Source organism: Dermacentor albipictus, chromosome 6 (genome assembly GCF_038994185.2).
Source record: "Dermacentor albipictus isolate Rhodes 1998 colony chromosome 6, USDA_Dalb.pri_finalv2, whole genome shotgun sequence".
In the NCBI taxonomy this organism is placed as follows: Eukaryota; Metazoa; Arthropoda; class Arachnida; order Ixodida; family Ixodidae; genus Dermacentor; species Dermacentor albipictus.
In genome coordinates this window covers 96,288,943-96,311,516 of record NC_091826.1, presented here as the reverse complement: position 1 = coordinate 96,311,516, position 22,574 = coordinate 96,288,943, and the positions used below count along the sequence as shown (strand labels likewise).

General features: G+C 45.1%; 1 protein-coding gene across 1 annotated transcript in view; it reads left to right on the top strand.

The window, feature by feature from the left end:
- Window positions 1-22,574, top strand: part of LOC135907491 (calcium-activated chloride channel regulator 1-like) — a 166,720-nt gene that overhangs the window by 26,817 nt on the left and 117,329 nt on the right. The window contains exon 4 of the mRNA XM_065439178.2: window positions 10,617-10,744. Coding sequence (XP_065295250.2) covers window positions 10,617-10,744 — 128 coding nt within the window. The remainder of the gene's footprint in view (window positions 1-10,616; window positions 10,745-22,574) is intronic.

Below are 22,574 nucleotides of genomic sequence, written 5' to 3'. Positions count from 1 at the left end.
CATCTGGTGAGGCACGCGACAAATATTTGGACATGTATATTTTTGCGGTTCAAAAAGACATTATAAAAGAGTACGAGAGGCATCGTGCCATCCGCAGTAGCCTCTAAAAAGAGGAGGAGCAGGCGCTGCGAACCCTACGTGATGATCAAACAATTGTCATTAAGCCAGCGGACAAGGGTGGTGCATTGGTGGTACTTGACCGGAGTGTTTACATAGCCGAAGGTTTCCGTCAACTAGGCAACTCTAACTTTTACACAGAACTCCCAAGCAATCCTACCGAGAAATTTGGAAGCGAAATAAGGGACTCCCTAACCACTCTGCCGAAGGCAGGGTAGATAATTGATAAGACGTTCAAAGCATTGATACTAAGAAACTCTGGCCCCGGTCGTTTCTACCTAGTACCCAAAATTCACAAAATAAAAAATCCCGGTCGGCCTATCGTTTCCAGTAATGGAACAGTGACTGAGAAAATATCCAGCTTTATTGAATCTGATTAAGGACATCCCATCTACATTTCCCTCGTACATTAAAGACACAAATCACTTCCTACGGGAGGTATCAAACCTGATGGTACCGGCGGGGGGTTACATGGTCACTAAGGATGTCGCATCTTTGTACACCAACATACCTCACGCGGACGGCATAGCTTCCGTAGTTTCAGCTTACGCTGCCCCCAGGCAACCTAGGCAATTAGTTAAAGATACAGTTGAGACTCTTCTAAATCTAGTGCTTAAATATAATCACTATGAGTTCGAGGACAAGCATTATCTGCAAATCAGCGGAACCGCCATGGGAACGAAGATGGCGCCAAATTATTCAAATATCTTTATGGCATCTTAAGAAATACCCTTCCTCGCAAGCTCTGCTGTAAAGCCAATACTTTATAAGCGATTCTTGGATGGCATTTTTTGGGTGTGGGCCGACAATGAACGAAGTCTCTTTCACTTCATTTCCAATTTCAATTCTCTGCACCCGTCAATCTGCTTTACGCACAGCTTCTCCCAAGATAGTATTCACTTCCCCGACGTCACTCTGTTACTGAGTGGCGGTCGCATTTCCACGTCCTTATACAAAAAGCGGACAGATTGTCAGCAATATCTGCATTTTTATAGTAGCCAACCCCATCACTGCAAAACAAGCATTCCCTACTCCCAGACCCACAGATACAGAAGTGTCTGTTCCGAATCTGCGCAATTGGAGCGACACGCCGAGGAGCTGAAATCTGCTCTCATACGCCAAAAATATCCTCCAAAAATAGTAGAGGATGCCATGGAACACGCCCGCAGCTTAGAGCGCGCACATATATTGGGAGGAAAGGTAAGCAATACCAATACACAATCAGATCCGAACTTGTTCCTCACATACACTACCGGTGCTCCGCGGATCAATGCCATTCTCAACCACCATTTCAATATCATGAAACAGAGCATCCGACTCGCTACTATCTTCAAGCAGCCGCCTCGGGTTGTGTATAGAAGAAACAAAAACTTAAGGGATTTGTTATTCAGAGCGACGATACAGAAGTCAAACACGCCCAAGGGCTGTCGACCGTGTGCGAAACCTAGTTGCAAGGTATGCCGTCACATGACAACAGCAGACATGGCTGAGGCATCGAACTCATCTTTCGTATATAAAATTAACAATAATCTTGACTCTGATTCCAGTAACGTTGTGTACGAAATTCGATGCGAGATCAGGAATATATCGGTCAAACAGACACCCCTTTCCGCCTGCGGTTCAACAATCACCGCGCGCATGTGAAAAGTCTCCCGAAGTTACCCTCCTCCAGGCACGTTCGGCTGCCAGATTACTCCTTTGAACGCGTCAGTGTTGTGCTCTTGCAATCTGGTTTTCATGACACCCGTGCATGCGAGCAGAGAGAATCTTTTTTTCATCCACAAATTTGCAACGTATGCTAACGGAATTAATAAGAGTCCGGGGCGACTGACCTGCCTCCAGGATATGTTGTGAGAGTGCATGGGAAATGCGAATACATGTTCTGTACTCTAAAATTGAGACTCTGGCTATTCACTGCTTGCTCGTCACTCCGCATGCGCCAATTCAGTTTCCATCACTCTGCCACTCAAGTGGTCATTCTGAGTGACCTACTGCCACTTCTTGGAATACGCACGAGCTGACTTGATGTCAGTTATCGGTTAAACGTTCAAAAACTGGACCGCTAGGAGGCTATTTTACTCGGCTCCGTAAATCTAAGCCCAGCTGCTTACTTGCTTTGCGAATACCACGACATTCTTTTGGGGAATATATATATTTATATTTGTTTCGCACCGCAGCTGGACCACAGATTTATTGGAACGGGCCGTGCCTTGTATATCTGTACTTTGACACTGTGTTTCTTTCCACAAGTTGCCACTCTTCTGTCTTCCTTCTGGGCCCCTTCACTATTGCACCCCCCGCCGCCCGATTCAATTTGCCCTCTCTCCCGCTACAACGGCAGCACGCGCACTGGTGCTGCGCAGCGACCGTTTTCTCCCTCCTTACCTCGGCTGAACGGGAACCTAGCTGCCGCTACTTTTCGCCCCCCTTACTCTCCGACTACCGTCTCCGTCCCCCTGTGTGCTTTTTTTTTGTTTCTTCATACGGGAGAGACCCTTATACAAGGTACACCGATGCTGCCCGGTATATTAAACGAAACGCCTTTTCCCTAAGCGTCCCGGATCACCAAGGCAAAGAACTTGCAGCTGTCACCATCCGAGCAAGAGCCTCCGAGACTGCAGAGGAAGCGGCAATCGCTCTGGCAATGACAACTTGCCCTGAAGTAGCAGTAATACTAACAGACTCCCAAGCAGCAGCGCGCAACTATCAAAAAGGACGCCAATCAGAAACAGCGCTCAAAATACTAAGAAATTACATCGCGCGCGCCCCGCTCCCCGTCACCCAAAAAAAAAAATTAAATTATGGGGTTTTACGTACCAAAACCACTTTCTGATTATGAGGCACGCCATAGTGGAGGACTCCGGAAATTTCGACCACCTGGGGTTCTTTAACGTGCACCTAAATCTAAGTACACGGGTGTTTTCTCATTTCGCCCCCATCGACCACCCAAATCAACTGGGTCCCACGCCATCAGGGCATGACAGAAAATGAGGCGGCACATGCCACTGCCCGCGAGCATACCAGCCAGGCTTTCCTGCCATCCCGCACTAGGCCGGCCACCAACGTTGATTACATCACCCTGAAGTACTCGGAGCTTCTGCAACACCATCGACTCAGCAGAAGAACTTACGCTTCACCACACAAGAATCTGAGCAAAGAGGAAGAAGTCATCCTGCGCCGCCAATAAACCAACACCTACGTGCACGGAATAATCATGCACAGACTGTATCCTACGCAGTACTAGTACACATGCCCCCATTGCGACGTTCCAGACAGCCTGCAACATATGGTCCAGGATTGCCCACTGCGTGACAAAGCCGCAGACCCTACATCACAAGCTCCACAAGACGACCCCAAAGAAAGCCGCCCCATAGAAGAAATAACAGAGCGCCGCAACTCACCTCAGATCCATACAACTGAAACGTGGGAGGCCAAGCTTTGCTCCGATCACCTGGACGACCAACGCACTCTCGTCACCCGGGCCAAGGAGGCAGCCTAAACCAGAGGGTTCTTGGAATAAGGAATCCTCCCACCTAGGGTGAACCAGGTTCTGACTCGGTTTACCGTTTCGGAAAATAAAAGTTTAGTTCTCTCTCTCTTCTTTCTTTCTTTTCTTTTTTTTTCTCACTGAGCTGCTTGCTCTACATACATGGGACTCCGCCTTCCTCTTGCCCTGCATGGCTGCCAAATACAGCTGTAAGTCTGCCAAAGCGCCGCAAATCAATCACTGTCACAACTGTCCCTCACGGTTTGATGTATCTGAGAACGACCGGGCACCCGGTCTGGTGGCTTCACTCCCAGGGCCGAACTGCCATTTTTTTTTTACAATTTGCAAATCGCCATTTTCATCTCGATTACTCGAAGGAGTAACTCTGCTTAGACTGAAAATGAAAATACATAACTGCTGGCAAAAATTCAGTATTGTACTGCTTAACTAATTATTTTGTGCACGTGTTGTAATAGATGAATTGAAGTCAGTGGCTCGACGAGGCGCACTCATTTGGAACGAATGTCGAATGCGATATTCCTGCGATAAGCGCTGTAAAACTTGCGGCTGGATTGCAGGCATATTGTAGGCGTATTTTAATGAAATACCAAATAAAACTTTCTGCATTGAAGTTCTAAAACTGCTTGAACACTAATGCATTTTGCCGCCCGCTTTGGATATGCATATCTTGAAATTGGTGCTATCGTCAGAATTTCTTCAATATGGATAAGATTTCCAAAGTATCCTACAAATGATAAATTGCCATATCTGCAAGGACGTATTCAGTTTACACGTGAAGAAATCTCACTTCACTAGTACAATTGCAGCACAGGAAGCGAGTGATTTTTAAAAAGCGTCGCAACGATTACAACCACATCGAATATATGAACACTTACCTGATGCACAACAATCATTTTCTGCGGAAGCAAACATGATTCGCATTTCGGAGAAGTCTACTGAAGCCGAGTTTGCTTAATTTATTACCTTTCTTTTCTGGTACTACTGAGAATTTGCTTTATACTGAATTGTACGAAAAAAATTAGAAACAAGACTTGAATAGTAAGCAAAAGTACTTGCCTGGGCTTGTTGGAAAATCAATAGCAGCTTCTGTAGCTGTAAGCGTGTTTTTTGTAAGCCATGCCTCATTCAGGAACAGGTTTATTATCCCTTTCTGTATTCTGATACTGTTATGATGTTTGTCGTGCGAGATAACTACTGCTTGCTGATGAACCAAATTCTAGCGCTGTGATGACTATTGTATTCATAAATACGTTTCTGCCATGCAAGGTATGCATCTCTTACACAATTCCGAACTTCATTACGTCAAGGCTAACATTTTTCCCTCTAAGCCTCGCTGTTTAGACCTAACCTTTCGTAGATGTTGTACGCACGTTTTTTAAGCATATAATTGTTTTGTAGATGTTCGCAACAACCGAGTGATGGGAATAAAGCCGTATCGTAATAAATGGTACCATTACGCAGAAACTGCAGATACTCTGGTGGATATCCTTGAAGAAGGCAGACTACGTGGAGTGCAGTAATGTATTTTGTGCCACAATTAGGCAAGCAATGCTAAGAAATTATAAGACGGTTAACTTGGGCTGAAACAAAGTGTGTCCTGACCTCTTGGCATTGAGGCTTGGTGCGAGTGCGTTCTGATGATTCTGTCAATGCTGCTTATATAGGGCCCACTGACAATCTATAATTGGAAATTTGTGAACGTATCGATGCATCTTATACAAATGCGAAGTATCATACCGCATACAGTAATTCAGGTAGTAGCTTGTATCGGTATCTCAAATACTTGCTGCCCGAGTAATTTCATACACGATACAATTGCAAGTTATCTTTGCCGAGCCCTGCTCTCCGCTCTCTCCACATTCCGCGCCTGCACCAGAAAGTGTGGCAGTGTGAGAGAAAGATTGTAGTTGCTTTTCAAGCTGGCACTCGCGCCACTGCAATTCAATCAATCAATCAATCATTCTAGTTCCTTAAAGAAGGAGGAGTACAGGACTAAAAGCTTGGAGAGCTTGACGAGGTCCCGACCCCTTGTAAGTTGGCATAACAGCAAGATGACAGCCAGTCATACACAAGAAATAAAAAAAGGCATCACAATGTAACGGGTAATACAGAGTGAAACAAGACGGCAAGAAATAATCAACACTCATAAATAACAGTGGGCAACAAAATTAGGAGAATAAGAAGGCAATGTTTAGTCTTGCAAATAAGTAAGTTGTCAAAAACGTTTAATGCGAGAGTTTCGGCTCCTGGAGGGATAAAAATTTTGTCGGTCTAATAGGTTTAAAAGCGAAGGTAATGTATGCGATAAAGATTGCTCATCATAGGTGGTTATTGGGGTAGGTACGAACCACATTTCTTTATGTCGGGTCTGTCGAATATTTGTATTTTCCCGAAGTTTTGCCAGATGATTCGTATCATCAATGCCAAATTTTACGAAATCTTTGTAGCACAACATCGACCTATAATTGTAAAAACAAATTACAGGAAGAATTTCATATTTAGAAAAAAGTGGTTTTGTGGAATGCGTACAATGGACATCAGCTATGTAACGCACAACTCTTTTTTGTAGCAAATGTAGTTTGTGCAAGTTTGTTACACCAGTTGTACCCCACACCATCACGCAGTACTGCATGACAGATACCACCAGAGCATTGTACAGCATAATTTTTACCTTGGTCGGAAGTAAGCGACGCAGACGAGCAATAACACCAATGGCAGATGACAATTTAGATTGGAGATGATCAACATGCTCATTCCAGGTTAGGTGCTTTGTAAAACGCACCCCAAGGATATTAACGGAATCCACTATCTCTAATTGCTCACTGCCCAGACACAAATTCATATTAGTTGTCAACAACTTTCCTCTAGGCGCGTACAAGATAACTTTTGTTTTCTTAGGGTTGATTTTTAAGCAGTTTATCACGAACCACCGTTCTAAGTCAGACAGCGTCTTATTAGCCTTTATTTCTATATCTGTTTCCACGTTGCCTGTAATAAAAACGGTTGTGTCGTCGGCATACGAAACGAATGTAGCGTTATCTGTACAGCGTACAATGTCGTTTATATAAATCAAAAATAAAAGTGGGCCCAAAATGCTGCCTTGCGGCACACCAGTGATAACTGGCTTCCTTGAAGATATTGTGTTACTAGCATCTACGAACTGTGATCTGTGGGACAGATAAGATGTCATAAGCGAGTGGGCGGTTCCACGTACACCATCCATTTCTAATTTGTTAAGAAGGATGGAATGATTAATTAAATCAAAAGCCTTAGAGAAATCTATGTATATGCCTAGTGCCAGATGCTTCCGGCTGAATGCATCTAAAATTATTTCTTTTTGGCTCAGGAGGGCTGTTTCCGTAGAGCGGTGCTTTCTAAAACCATGTTGAAAGTCTGCAACCAAATGGTGACGGTTAAAGAATGAGAGTAATCGTGCATGCATTATTTTCTCAATACCCTTAGAAAATACTGGAATTATTGATATAGGCCGATAATTATTTAATGCTGTTTTATCACCGCGCTTGAAAACGGGAACAACGTCGGTAATTTGCATTCTCTTAGGAAAGGCACCTGTTGATAATATTAAGTTATAAACATGGGCTAGAATAGGGCTTATAATATCGAGTACATACTTTATAACGCGAATCTGGATACCGTCGGCGTCTAGTGACTTGCTGTTGCTTGTAGCTCTAATAGACGAAAAAACTTCAGGAGAAGTAGTTGGAGCAAGGAAAAGCGATGCTCCATTCCTGTTTACTGGTAGAAACTGAGCGTGGTTAGTTAGGCTTTGTTCTAGGTCCTGTTGCGGTGCTAGAGTAAAGACTTCATTAAATGCATTTGGTACTGCATCTCCAGAAATTGGCTATGGTGTTGGGCTGCTGAGCACGAGGTCGCGGGATCGAATCCCCGCCACGGCGGCCGCATTTCGATGGGGGCGAAATGCGAAAACACCCGTGTGCTTAGATTTAGGTGCACGTTAAAGAACCCCAGGTGGTCAAAATTTCCGGAGTCCTCCACTACGGCGTGCCTCATAATCAGAAAGTGGTTTTGGCACGTAAAACCCCAAATATTATTATTATTATCTCCAGAAATTTGTTGCCCATCATATTCCAATATATCAGGAATAGCTGAGTAAGAGTTAGGCTGTAACAAGGCATTCAATTTGCGCCAAAGTACATCACTTCGTTGATTAGCAGGGTCACTAAATATTCCTAAAAAATAAGCTTCTTTGGCAGTTCTAAGTTTATTTGTTAAACTGTTTCTGTATTTCTTAAACGCCTTAAGCAAGGCTTCATCCCTAGATTTCATAAATTTGGCATATAAAACATGTTTTTGTTTAATCATGTCAAGAAGCTCAGGGGTCAGCCAAGGTTTCCGCGCTTTAGGTGGCCTCGTAATTTTTTTGCATGGAAAATGCGTATCATACAACGGTTTAAAAATATTAATAAAAGCGGAATATGCAGAGTCGCTGTCTTGTGCACAATAAACACTGTCCCAAGTTTGCTGAGCAATGGCATGGCGAAAAGCCTCCAGATTAGATGGCGTAATTGACTGAATATAAACTGGTTCCTTAGTTTTTTGAGTCACACGATTGATTTTACTCACTAGCAGAATAATGCCTAGATGGCCACTGATATCAGTGGACAGAACGTCGGCCTCTAATGAATGAATATTTATGTTGGATATGAACACATCTAATAAGGAGGCGCTGTCAACAGTTATGCGTGTTGCTGTAGAAATTGTATTTGAAGAACCGCAAGTTGCAATTAGAGTCTGGAAATCATTTTGCAGCGGAGAAGATGACAGCATGTTTATATTGACGTCACCACCGATAACAAGATTCATTTTTTTCTTCTGTTGCATAACTGAAAAGCTTTTCAACGAAAGCCAGTCGCATCACCTGATGGTGGCCTGTACACAACAGAGAACAAGTTTGTATGGCTTTGTAGTGTCAGTACCTCATAATCGGAAGTTATACCAGTAAACTCGTCGACTGGTTCAGCAAAAATATTATCTTTGAGCAAAAGCGCTACACCGTCCCCTCGCTTATCCTGTCGACTACAGAAGAACGACTGATAACCAGATAGCTGGAACAATTGTGATGTGGGCGTTAACCACGTTTCGGTTAACATTATGACAGTAATCGGTATTCCGAAGCTGTGTATTAACATGGTAAGTTCATCAGTCTTATTTGTGAGCGATCGAACATTTTGATGAAAAAATGTCATTGCTGGTTGCTTATCTGATATAAGATCCTTTACCTCGGATGGTACATAACCCATATTTTAGATAAGAAGCTACCAGAAAAAAATGGACCCAACTGTTGTTCCTACGTCATCTTCTGCAAGTCATCAAGATGGCAAATGGGGACAATGGGGCTGCCGTCTGATTTCCGGGCGAAAATCTTGCCATTACGATACCAGGCATATTTCCAGCCGAGTTCTTTCTTTTTGCTGTTCACCGCTCCAAACAAGCGTTTCATGGGAGGAGATAAGTGTTCATTGATATAAATCGCAGTGCTGGGCTCCAGCTGAATATCTTCTGTGGTCAGCTGTTTTTTCCTTGCTTTCTCTAGGAAAGAATCGCGCTTGGCCCTGTGTCTGAACTGCATCACAATATTAGGCCAATTAGCCTTACCGCTTGTCCTAACTCAGTGGCAAACTTCAACATCAGAATCCTCGAAAGGTACATCAAGTGTACCTGCAAGTTTTCTGGTTATATCCAGGGTGTTTTCTTTTGGCTTCGTTGGTACACCTTTGATTTCTATGTTGAAACACCTGGTATGCTGGTCATTTTGCATGAGCCTTACTTCATGATCCTTGAGTTTTGCGAGCAGGGCATCTTGGTCCTTTTCCAGACCCTCCACTGTGTTCCTTAGATCAGAGTTTTCATTTTTCAGCTCACTCACAGATGTTTTCATTTCCTCATAGTTCTTGTTCGCAAATACCAAGAATCCCTTCATTTCTATCATTTCTTTCCTTAAGTCTCTTTCCAGGCGTTCGCGCAGTTCTCTAAATTCATTCTTCAACTCGCGTTTAAGTTCTTCGAAAAGTTGAGATAGCTCTTGCTTACCTGTCATTGCTACCAGAGCGCGGGACAAAACGGAGATAAGCGAACAAGAACGCCAGATAAACAACGGAAAGAACAGTAACAGGAATGTGGCAGCAATGTGGCATGAACAGGAATGTGGCAGCAGCAGCTACGGCCGAATGTGCATCCCACTATTTAGGAGGGGCATAAAAATCACCAACCTGTACAGGCGGAAAGAAGTGGTTCAGTATGCGTGCACGTAGCCGTAACCGCTGCTGCCAACTGATGCAAACGTGCTTCTTGCAGGGCTTTTAAACCAAGGTGCTAGGGGTCCCGCGCAGGCGCGCTGCGGTAGACGGCAGGCGGCAGACACGGCCACTGTCAAGATGCTTTTTCTTGGGGCGATAAGCGGCGCAGCCTGGGTAGATGAAGTCTTCTTGCCGGCAGTTCCTTGCAGCTGTGACCTGTACAGGCGGAAAGAAGTGGTTCAGTATGCGTGCACGTACCCGTAACCGCTGCTGCCAACTTACAACTAACAAATTAACAAACCTACAACATACAATTACAAATTAACAAACCAAAGACGAATTGACTAACACGTATATCCACCTACAGTACGGCTTCCGATTTTCTGGTTAAAGGCTGTGTTATGTGCAATTATTACGCCGAGAATCAACAATCGCCTATCAAGAATTACCAATTAGCAACATGGACCTTTCAACATGCATTTTATATAGCAAAGTGAATAGCCTTGTGGAAGCGTTCCACTAAAGCCCTACGTTGACAATCATCAGTTTTGGTTTCTATGCAGATGCTTAAACTAGGCAACAAAGCAAAATACACGCTTTTGTTTGGATCAACAAACTAGCATTCGAAATAAATTCATGGGCATCACTTCAAGGGCGATATTCGTGTCATAGCTCGTGATCTCTATTGCTGAAAAGAGTTTCTTGGTTTTCAGATAAAGGAGTTTTGTAACTCGGAGGACAAAAGCCATAGACACAACAAGTTTGCACCTAACATGCACAACAAGATCTGCAATGGCAAGCCCACCTGGGATGTCATCAAGCAGAACGAAGACTTCATGGGGTACGTATGCTTCCTTCACGATGAAGAAGTCATTGACGCAGTAACGTCCAAAGTTGGGCCAGTTGGAAAACATGCATTTTTGGGTCAATGCGAGAGACCATGGCAGCGCAATAAGGAAAGAAACAGCGGTCGGCCTGTGTCCTTGTTTTTGCTCTGATTCAAAGAACAAATCAGTGACGCAAAGGCAAGCCTAGCTTTGGCACAATGTTCTTTGTGGCGTGGTGGTGTCGCAGTGTTTATAACCGTAAATTTGTGCACCTGTAAGTTTATCATAGAAGGCTGAATTTCTTTATAATTATGGAAACATACAGAAGGGTCCTAGCTATCATTCATGAAGCTTTACTAAAAGACACATTCACGTGTGCGATAAAGAACAGATGTACCATGCTTGTAGTCAAGTTGAGCAGCCCCAGTAGCTTCTACGTCCTGAACAGCTATTTGAAGTAATTACTGGACTTTTTGATGTTTGTAATTGTTAAGATGATCACCAAAATCAGATCAAGGTGAAAGTGGTAGCCAATATTTTCACAAGTGGACTTGCCTTTTTCAAGGCGACGCATGCTGTCCTCGGCACAGTATATGTAGGTAGGGTTCTTCTGACGGGGAGAGGGGTAACGTGGGTGGGTGCCGCAACGAGCGAAGGTGTAGAATTCAGAATAAAAGAGTGCTGCGCACAAGGCTGGTGACACGGCCGTCTGGCAGCCGGCGGTTCAACGTCGTGCATAGCAGCCCTCTATTACCCGCTTCGCTGGTGGTCGTGGGCTGTGGTGTCTCTGAAAGATATAACATAAGCAGTGGCAGAAACAGGTGCTCGTCAAAAAGAAAGTATATAACATATAACTGAAAGAAAATTAATAAATAAAACGAAAGAAAAACGAAAGAAAGAAAATACCACAAAGCAACCAAACCAAGTATTGTTGCCTATTGGTTAAAATTTAGCATAGCGAATCGATTGTAAACCTCCCTTCGAAACATTTATGCCTATTGGTTGCAATGTTCTGCACTCACGAATAAGGTATGGAATATGTACTAAACTGACACATGGCATTGTGTTCTCAGAATGTGTCATCGCATTTTCTGTCAAGATTGAAATTTTTTTTTATCAGTAGGTTGCGCCATTGTAGAAAAAGAAAAGCGCTGCGCACGGAGTTTGTTTCATGTGTATGCTGATCGCAGTTCTTTTTAGTGTATGCTTTGACTGCGTATGCCGCTTGCAGTTCTTATTCCGAAATCAATGTATAACGTGTACCCTTTTCTGTTAGTGTGTACTGTTTTAGGATTTTCTTTTCTTGCATTTCTTGTTTTCGGAACTTTTTTATTGTTAGCAATCTGTACTTATCGTTTGTTGTTCACACTCCTGTAAGAGCCGGTCAAGGCTTACAGTATTAATTATTGAATAAAAAATAGGGTGTTATGGATAAGATGAGTCTGTATTTCCTTTCTTGTACAGAATGGAAATTTGTCTGTAAGATTCAGTTTAGGTTCATCACAGTTATGACCCAGTTGGCTGAAATGTTTGACGACGGCTTTAGAAAGCTCTTTAGCTGTGTCTGGGTGATGTCCCTTTAATCTGACGTTCACTGATTATCCCATTTTAGCGATATATTGTTTCTTAGAGAAGGAACATTCAAGTATGTGGATCACATGCTAACTTCTACAAGTAAAGCTAGCTCTGACTGCGTGTGTATAACTATTTGCGGTGCTTTTAGCTTCAATGTAACTTTGAAAGTGCCTACCAATTTTGCACGAGGTGTTATAACATGCTTTCATTGCGGGGGAATGATGTTTGCTGATATTTGCGTGCACTAACATGTGTTTAAAGTTTCTATTGCGGCGATTGGTAGCCCGGTAGGTAATCCGGGAACGCTTTACTCCAACACTCGTTACCTTATAGTATTGGGTGGTGTTTTCTTAGGATCTTGTTTATGTTTCGGTGAGCAATAAAATATTTTGTTATAAATTTTGCCGATTTGTCAGATTTTGGTGTAGGCTGTTTCTTATGTAATTCTGACTACTGCTCCAATGTTGACGCTAACATCATAAGCTCCATCGAGACAAACTTGCGGATAGTTCCTTAGTGCTAGCTTTTTTTAAGGTCATTTAGGTTGTGGATATAATCGCTATCTTCGCTGCAGATTGTTCTTATTTGTTTCGCTTGCTCGACGAAAATTCCTTCCTTGAATTATCCCAGGAGATGACTGTTGTAGTCTAAATATTCATGGCTACCTGTAGGCTGCAGGGAAAGCGTCGCTTTCAGTTTTCTGTTTTCCATGTTGACCGTCATATGGAGCAAGTTGATTTGACTATGAGAGTGGGCGAGCATCAAATTCAATACTCGGGTGAAAGTGAATAAAATGGCTAATTAAGTCTGTTAACGCGTTTGTGCCTTGTTTCCTTATTATAAATATATCGTCAGGGTAACAAAGATAGGTGTGGCGTTTTTAAAGGTAGGATTTCATCAGGTCTGTTTCAAGCTGCCCCATGAAAACATTCGCATACGTGGGAGCGAATGGTTTTCCCATGCTAGTGCCGAAAGTTTGCTGGCAGAGAATAAAATCTCATTTGAAATAGTTGAGCATGAGAACTAACCTAAGGAGCGACAGGTAAACTTCAGGAGCGTTCGCTTGGAGATTGATTGCTAGGGATTTCGATGCGGCTTCAATTCTTTCCCGAATGGCTATGTTAGTGTAAAGGGCAGAAACATCTAAAAGTATCTGGAATAGTGTGATTTCAGTTCTTGCTGATGCCGTCGATAAATAGAAGGAAGTGCGGCGTGTCTTGAAAGAAAGGCAGCAGGGTGCTGGGTATGTTTGACAGAGGGTGATATAAGACTTTACATTGTGACTCGGTAGGTGCCTTTTTATTAGACGCAATAGGCCGACCTGGGTTTCCTGCCGTAATTTTTTCTTTGGAGGGAACTATATGTGAAATGATTTTGCGCCAAAAAACAACACACACAAGAAAGACGACGACACCACGGGCTGTCACCAAGCGCCCGTGGTGGCGTCGTCTTTCTTGTGTGTGTTGTTTTTTGGCGCAAAATCTTATCAGTATGCAAGATCACCAACTAGCCCAGCAGTTAACTCCTCTAAAGAACATTATCTATTTGAGAAAGAAGATAAAAGCGGCCAGTTTCTCTTATTCTTGGGCGTCATGAAGCAATATTCAGGAGTCGAATCTTATAATGGTTCGGAAGGGAACCAGTTCACTTGGCCTCATCTGATTGGTTAATTAAATTATTGGGCTTTGCATGCCAGAAATACTTTCTGATTATGGGGCACGCCGAAGTGGACGATTCCGGAAATTTCGACCACCTGAAGTTCTTTAACGTGCACCTATATCTAAGTACACGGCCGTTTTCGCATTTTGCCCCCAAGAAAATTCGACCGCCGTGGCCGGCATTTGATCCGGCGACCTCGTGCTCAGCAGCCCAACACCACAGCCACTGAGCAACCACGGCGGGTTCATCTGAGTGCTCAAATTGTTGCTTGTGTCAATGGCCGTCAGAGACAGCGGGGTGGCACCGCAAATTATGCTCACGTCACGCATCTGTCAATCATTTCCAAAGCGAACCCGTCTTTGGCTAAGAGCGGAACCGGCGAAGGTGTAGTCTGCTTTGGGTTCCGTTCCTGTGGCTTGGCTCTTTGCTTGCGCCCCAGTTCGCGCTGGCCTGTTGCACGACCGCGGAGACACGTGGGAGTCGCGCGCGTATGCTTCGCTTGCTTCGGAGGCTATTACTTGCCTTTGTCGTCTGCTTGGTGGCGTTGCTCTTTCTTTGTCGAACACAGCTGCAATGCGATACACATTCGAAGAAATTATGGATAACAGGTTGCACTGCACCGGCCGGCTTTCTAAGTAGACCTTTTTGCAGGCTACAATATCAGTTGGAGGATACTCCGGTGCAAGCGTACGAGACGTCATTCCGCGCAGAGGAAGCAATTTCGCACAGCGGTTCATCGCCACCGGCCTACAGCTCCCAGAGGTCGGTCGGAAGCGAAACATTCATCTGAATGGCCTAGATCTCTGCTGCTGGCACTGTCCACAAAGTTGATATCGCAATTACAGCGTTGGTCGGTAGAAGGGCTGGGTGAGCTTTCCCGTGACCTCTATTTCAAAGCCAATGCCAAGGATAAATTTGCATGGTGAGACTAAATTCCCAGTGCCATCTTCGGCGTGATTAACTCCCAAATTGCTATTCAGCAATGAGAAGGGTTCAGCCTAGGCTGGTCCACCGCTTCGTTCGTTAGGCTGATAAAAATATAGAGTCCGGTCGGGAAGATATTGTGGATATCTCCTTTTTTAGCTGCCTTATTATCTATACTTTGGAAGCGCCGCACTTTGTTCCCCAATTTCACGGCATAGCGCGCACCGTCAGCACCACGCACTTTGATTTTAGTTCGCGCAGGCAATCCAGGCCTGTATACCGTAATGTTCGATTTCAAGTTCCATTGCTTCTACACACGATGCGCCTTGGGGCAGATCGCAGGGATAGTGGCAGCGTCGACAGAGAGGGAGTCATGACCGAGCCGATGACGAAGGGTGAAAAAGCAGAGAAATTGATATAGTCGGCTAGTAAAGATGACCCTAAAATATAGTTGGCGGTTTGGTCGTGCTCGCTCCGTTACGAAGTGCTGGCAGCGCATTCCTGTTGCGTGCATCGCGCATGCTCCTGGTAGCAGAAGACATAGCGCTGCGCTCTGCCCAATTATTTACGCTTGCGGTAACGTCTATCGCCTGAAAATTAAAAAGAAAATGACGTAATAAATTATTTCTGCATTGCGTAAACACCCGGCACCACACTTTTATACTTTATAACTTTCCGTATATTACTTATTTACATTTATTATTTATTAAGCAAGCAGAAACATTCTGCACTTCCTCGGTTAGCTCGTCAACTGATGACGTGCACTTCACAGCTAGCGCCCTGTCTTTTATTGGTCGCGTCTTCCCCTTCATCCCTTTCCGGCTTCGGAGTGGAACCTTCAGTGACTTCAGTAAACGGTTCGTTTTCCGAACCGTTATGAGATTCAGCCCGAAATCGCGTGATTAGTTCACTAAACTTGAGCTTGGCTATTGTGCTTTGCACAGTATTGCTGTAGTCTGAAGTTAGATTAGAGTCGAGTTTTCTGTATTGGGTGGGGTTGCTCAGTGGTTGGAGGCCTCATTCTTGCACTTCTTTATGGGCGAGATTACAATGCGGCGGCGTTTGTCAGCTGGTTTTGTTACAATACCATTCCTTTCCGCAAGTACCTTAAAGATTTGGTGCTGAGCGGGGTCAAATTTTTGCCCTTCCGGCAATGCCACGGTGACTCTCAAATTTCCTTGGAGAGTAGCTTTCTGCATAAATCCATGTCTAGGCTGTCCACGTTCTAGACGGTCTAAGAGAGTCTGTGGCCTGTTTTCCTACTTTTAGCCTATCGAAAAAGATCTCCTTAATGTGCATGCGTCTTGAAAACTCTGTTATATGTTTGTGGAGATCCTGTTCGTTTACTGCGTTGTTCATAGCACACAACGTTAGACCGTTTCAAGAGATCAAATTCATTGGGGCTTAGACTCTGGGATATGGCTCCTACGTTGCCGCAGTGCTCTGAATTTTCGCTTGTAGCACTATCAGAGGAGCTGTGTGCTGTAGGTGTCACATTAATTTTCTTGGGTGTTATCTGCAGCTCTAGCATCTTTGTGCTGGTATTGATCTAGCATATTTGCCTACCTAGTTTGCACGAATGGTTCATGTTCTCTTTTTTTTCCGGTTCCGATAAGTTGATGCCATGTAGGTGATTAGTAGTTATCCTAATTTGTTCATTGCAGTGTTTTTCCGGAATAGAAGAGAGCGATGCATTTTCTAGGAGAGCATTCAACTTTAATAATAGCCTGGAGAATAAACATCCGAGGGCACACCTAACCTTAAATCTGATACCTCTAGGGATTTTCCGCTGGGTCATGCAGCTAGTGTCGGCTTTTAGGTGAAATCTGTAATTTGTTTGACGGCGAGTTCGCGGGATTGCAGGAACGGGCGATATTCGGTGTGTCGTGTGGTATACGCAGGGCGTAGTAATTTCTGTTTGGTTCGGCCAGGCCTGCAGGGCGCAACAGCTTGAGGTGGTGTATTTCGCGGTTTATTTTCTTGCCGAGGCCTGCACCAATTTCTGTGTGTCTGCTTATTAGTGTATATAGCTCCTTGCGTGAAGGCTTCACTGGTGGTTGCGGGCTTGCGTATGAGTGGGAGGTGCCCAGGTGGTGCTGGCTCCGCGTCCACCGTCTTCGTAGACGCTGTTAAGAACGGCCAGCTGCAGTGCAAGTTTTGCCGCCCAGTTGCGACTGTGGCGGCAACATTCCGGGAGCGTCGCCACACACCTTTAGCCACGGCGTGACTAAGTCGACTGTGTGTGAACAACCATACGTGCGTCATCGACTCTCCATCGCTGGAGCAGAGTTTAACGAAGTTGCCGTTGTAACTACATGGGTTCGGCGGACCATCCATTGTTACTGAGCCACAGGAACGTCTACTGACACCCCTTCCCACGCGCCGACCAAGACGCCGGACAATGGGCCGCCGGCGGGCGCGCTGCAGTTCCGTCAACTCCTTTACGGTGCTTGGACGGCCGTTTCCGTCACCTGGGTATCGAAAAAGCACCGAATGTTTAAAAAACCGTTGTTGTGTGGCTGCTCAGGACACTCTCTCTCAAGCAGTCATGTTGGACTGATGTTCTTTCTCAAAAAGTCATGTTAGACTGATATAAATACTGTAAATAAACCCATATTCCTCGTTCTCGATGAGAAGAAGTCCTTCCCTTCATCAACGTCCTCAGCTTGGATAAGTTGGACGACGCCATGGGCCAGCTACCTTCTAATTCATGCCCGACTGCAATCTTGACAACGGTTCGCGAGCGATGGGATTGAACCCCCAATCATAACAACTGGCTGACAGCGGTGAGATCGACTGTGCGACGTGGTGCTGTGTCTGCGGTGAGTGCTTGGTTCTTGCTTTGACTCTCTAGGCTTCATTTTGTGGTTGTTGCGTTTAGAACGGTAGGCAAGCTAGACTGTTGATTGTTAGCTAGGTTGTGTTTTCCTAGCTAGATTTAGCGATCAGGATCAAGGCAGTAAAGCAGCAATCATGCAGTTAAGGACACTGCTGAGAGACGAGTTGTTGATTGTTGGTGAGGAACTGGGCTTAGATGTACGCAAGGAAATGCTAAAATAGGAATTATTGGAGCTAATTTCCGATCAGGCCAGTGAGGAAGAAATTGAAATGGGGTTTGAACTTCTGAAAAAGAAGAACGAGAGAGAAAAGAACAAGAGAGAGAGGAATGCGATAAAGATCGCGAGGTAAGGAAAATGCAACTAGAACTTGGAAGCAAACGTTTGGAGTTGTCTCAAGGAAGTGAATGCGCTCTGGGACGATCAAGTGAGGCAGAATCGTACCGCATAGACAGTCTATTAAAGCCATTTGAGGTCGGGACCGACATAGGCTTGTTCCTAAGCAATTTTGAAAGGACTTGCGAGACTATGAACTTTGGCCCGAGTACATGGCCACAGCGGTTGCTGTCTATGTTGCCGTGTGAGGTGGCGGAAGTAATCACTCGACTGAGTGCACAGGATGCATATGATTACGCAAAAGTTAAGGCTAGTCCTCTGAAGAAATACCGCCTTTCAGCCGAAGCTTTTCGGCAAAGGTTCAGGAGCACAGGCAAGAAAGATAGCGGGGGATATCCGGGGTTTGCATGTAGCTTAAAGGCCAACCTATTCGAGTGGCTGAAAAGCGCGGAAGCGTACGACAGCAGAGACATGATCATTGAATACATGTGTCTAGAGCAGTTTTACAAAACCATCCCCCAAGCTGTGAAACTGTGGGTGCAAGACTGAGGGAATGTAAACACTGTGGAAACGGCGGCTGAATTAGCCAAAGAGTACGCAACCCTTAGAAAGTTCAACGCCGAGGACGGAAATAGGGACGGTCGAAATGGACCGCGGAAACCAGTTCCGTTCTAAAGGGGTTCGCAGACTAGACGATCGGAGCCTGTAGACGGGGAGGAAAAGCCCACAGAAAAGAGCGAGGAGAAACTTAACTGGGAAACCGCATAAAAAGAACAGAAAATTTGAATCTTTTAGGCCGATCCGCTGTTGTAAATGCCACAAACTGGGACATAAAGCTATAAACTGCGGGAAGCCTAGCGTAGCTTTTTTCTGCGTAGAGGAAAAAGACGAGAATATGCAACTTTTAAGCCCCTATCTTCACGACCTGCAAGTTAATGGCAAACCATGCCGAGTGTTAAGAGACAGTGCCGCCACGATGGACATTGTCCATCCGTCTTGCTGACTTCACCGGAGAAGTAGCATGTATTTAACAGGTTGTAGAAGAACACAGCGTATGTCTGCCAATGGTCAAATTCAATATCAGGGGTCCATTTGGGGACCTATAGACCGACGCTGCAGTTTCCAAATTTTTGTCACTGCAGTACCCTTACATTTTTTTTGAATTGTTCGAATCAGTTACTGCATAAAAAAAGGCTTAAACTGGGAGAGGGCATAGTACAGGCATTGACCCGCAGCCAAGCTCGTAAAATCGTATCGCTTTCGGCTGAAAATACACAAACTGCTCCAGCGGAAGCAGGAAAAGGTATAACTTCAATGCCCGAATCTGAGCCAGGCCCGAGGGACAACAAATCAGTTGGGGAGAGCCTGCCAGCTGACCAGCTGAATGAGAGCGTAGCACTAGAGTGTCAAAGTTCGTTATTATCACCGGCCTCGAAGAACTTTGATAAGCTCTTACGTGTGGATAGAGAGTCATTGGCAGCCGAGCAGAAGAATGATGGGAGCTTAGCAAAGTTACACCACACAGCCAAACAAGGCATTGCTAGGCGCCACGTGACACATGAGAAAGGAGGATTCTTGTATCGGCACTACAGAGATCGAAAGGATAGGATTTTAGATCAGTTAGTCGTACCTACTAAGTACAGGGAGGACCTTTTGAGTCTCTCTCATGGAAATGGGTAGTCCGGCCACCTATGCATCAACAAATGAAAGGAAAGATTTCTTATGCAATACTACTAACCTGGCTGTTTCGAAGACGTAGAAAACTTTGTAAGAATACGCGACGCCTGCCAGCGCTCTGGTAAACCAGGAGAAACATGGAAAGCTTCAGTGAAGGTAGTGCCCTTAATAACAGAGCCTTTCAGACGACTTGTATTAGACACGGTAGGGCCTCTTCCAAACACAAAATCGGTCTGCAGGTACTTGTTTACCACGCTGTGTCCGGCTACAAAGTTTCCAGAAGCAATCCCTCTGAAAGAGCTCAGCTCCACCGAAGTAGTAGACGCGCTTTTGACAGTGTTTGCACGAGTTGCGTTTCCAGTCGAAATTCAGGCAGATCAAGGGTCAGTATTCACGAGCGCACTGACTTCCACATTCTCTAAAAAGTGCGGGGTAAAGTTAATACACAGTTCTGTCTATCACCCTCAGTCAAACAGTGTAGAGAGGTGGCATTCAGTGCTTAAGCGAATTTTGCGTGCGCTCTGTTACGAGCACAAGGATGACTGGGAGAACTGTCTGCCGGCACCATTTTTGCTTTGCGAACGGTTCCACATGAAGCGACAGGGTTCTCACCAGCAGAGCAAGTGTATGGGAGGACACTCCGTTCTCCACTGAGAATGTTGAGAGATGTGGGAGGAAAAAGAGGAGAGTCGAACAGTGGTTGAATACGTGCTAAATCTGCTGGAACGGCCAAGCGAAAGCCAAGAACTAGTCGAATAGAACATGGGAGTAGCTCAACAGAACGCCAAATTCCATTACGACAAGAACGCGAGGCTTCGTACGTTTAACGCCGGAGACCAGGTAATGATCCTCAAACCTTCAAGAAAGAACAAGCTTGAAGTTCACTGGGACGGGCCCGTTAAAGTGTTGCACAAACTTTCAGATACTAACAATACTCTGAAAACGCGCGGTCGCAGGAAGGAAGTGAGGATACATCACTGCAATTTGATGAAGCCGTATGTAGAGCGGAGCGGAGTCGTTAACTACACCATCAAAGAGCAGGATGGCGCTATTACCAAGTTTAGGGAGTATAGGGTGACCTACAACTCTGAAATCGGCCTAGAAGAAGTAGTAGAACACTCGGTAAGCTCGCAGGCTCTAAGACCCGGCAGCTAGATGAGCTAAAAGGGGTGTAGGATATATCGACAGGTTCAGCGATAGGCCCGGTAGAACCGAACTAATTACGCATGAAATTGAGCTGACATATAACCGAACCAGTAAGATAAAAGCCTTACAGGGTGTCTCCAAGACAGAGAGAGATTATGGAGGCAGAGATACAGCGCATGCCAGAGTTGGGAGTTATTGAGCCCGCTGAGAGTTACTACACGTCACCGCTAATACCGGTAGAAACCCCTAACAAGGAACCTCGTCCGTGTGTTGACTACAGGAAGGTAATTGCCATCACTAGGGATCAGCTGTACCCGATACCCAACATTCAGGAACGAATTGAAAGAGTTAGCGCTGCTAAATACATTTCAACTACAGATCTCGTGCGGGGGTACTGGCAAGTTCCCCTTTCAGAAAGTGCCAGCCGCTATGCCGCATTCATCTCGCCTGTAGGCACTTTTCGCCCTCTCGCACTCAGCTTCGGGCTGAAGGACGTGCCGTTTAGCTTCTCTAAGTTAATGAATATTGTTCTATAAGACTTGCAGGAGTTTGCCTTGCCATATCTGGATGACGTAGCTATTTCTTCGGACAGCTGGGAACAGTACAAATCGCACCTCAAACAGGCGTTCTCACGGTTAGGGGAATCCGGCTTAACGATGATAGCGGGAACATGTAGATTTGGTTGTTTACAGGTTACTTATCAGGGCCATGTTGTCAGCCAGGGCGCGAGACGGCCGGCCGAGCTGAAAATAGCTACGATTGGACAATTTTCTCAGCCGCGCACGAAAACAGACCTTCGTTCATTTTTGGGACTTGTGGGGTACTATGAACGGTACATTCCGAATTACCCGCAAATGGCAAGTCCATTAACGGACGCCGTCCGAAAGGGAGCACCGAGTAGCGTACACTGGGATAAGGACTAAGAGAACGCTTTCCAAAGTTTGAAAACACTATTGGTTTCTCGCCCTTTGCTTCACGCGCCAGACTACACAAAGGAATTCATAGTTAAATGCGACGCAAGCGACAGAGGTATGGGCGTGGTACTTAGTCAGGTTGGCGACGATAACGAGGAGCATCCTATCCTCTATGCCAGCCGTAAACTAAATGCTAGAGGGGAAACCTACAGCGCTTCAGAGAAGGAATGCGCTTCTTTAGTTTGGGCCGCCCAGAAGTTATCGTGTTACTTGTACGGAGCGAAGTTCATCTTCGAGACCGACCACTGTTCTCTGACGTGGCTCAATCAAATGTCACACAAAAATGGCCGCTTGCTCCGATGGAGTCTCACTCTCCAGGAGTACAACTTTTCCGTTAGATTTAAGAAGGGAAAGTTGCATAGCAATGCGGGTGGTTTGAGCAGACTAATTTGAATTCGGCGTTTGAGGGTCCGGCATAAATTTTAGAGTAACTAGTGTTAATTTTGTTAAGCCAAGAAGATCCCCTCTCAGTTAGCAGGATTCCCTCCATGACTTCTGAATTTGTCAGCACGAAATTGCCTCAAAAATTGACATACGAAATCCAGCATTTTTTGTTTCTGCACTTATGTTTTTTTTAAGCCTAGCGGGTCTAAAGTGAGAGCCAAGGTACGTCATCTCGGCGCAGAGCCGTGTTCTGGGGTTCATGTTGCACTTGCCTGTCCTTGTTGGATGTTTTGGCGCGGTGACATCATTACACAAGTGGTCGCTGCGAGCCA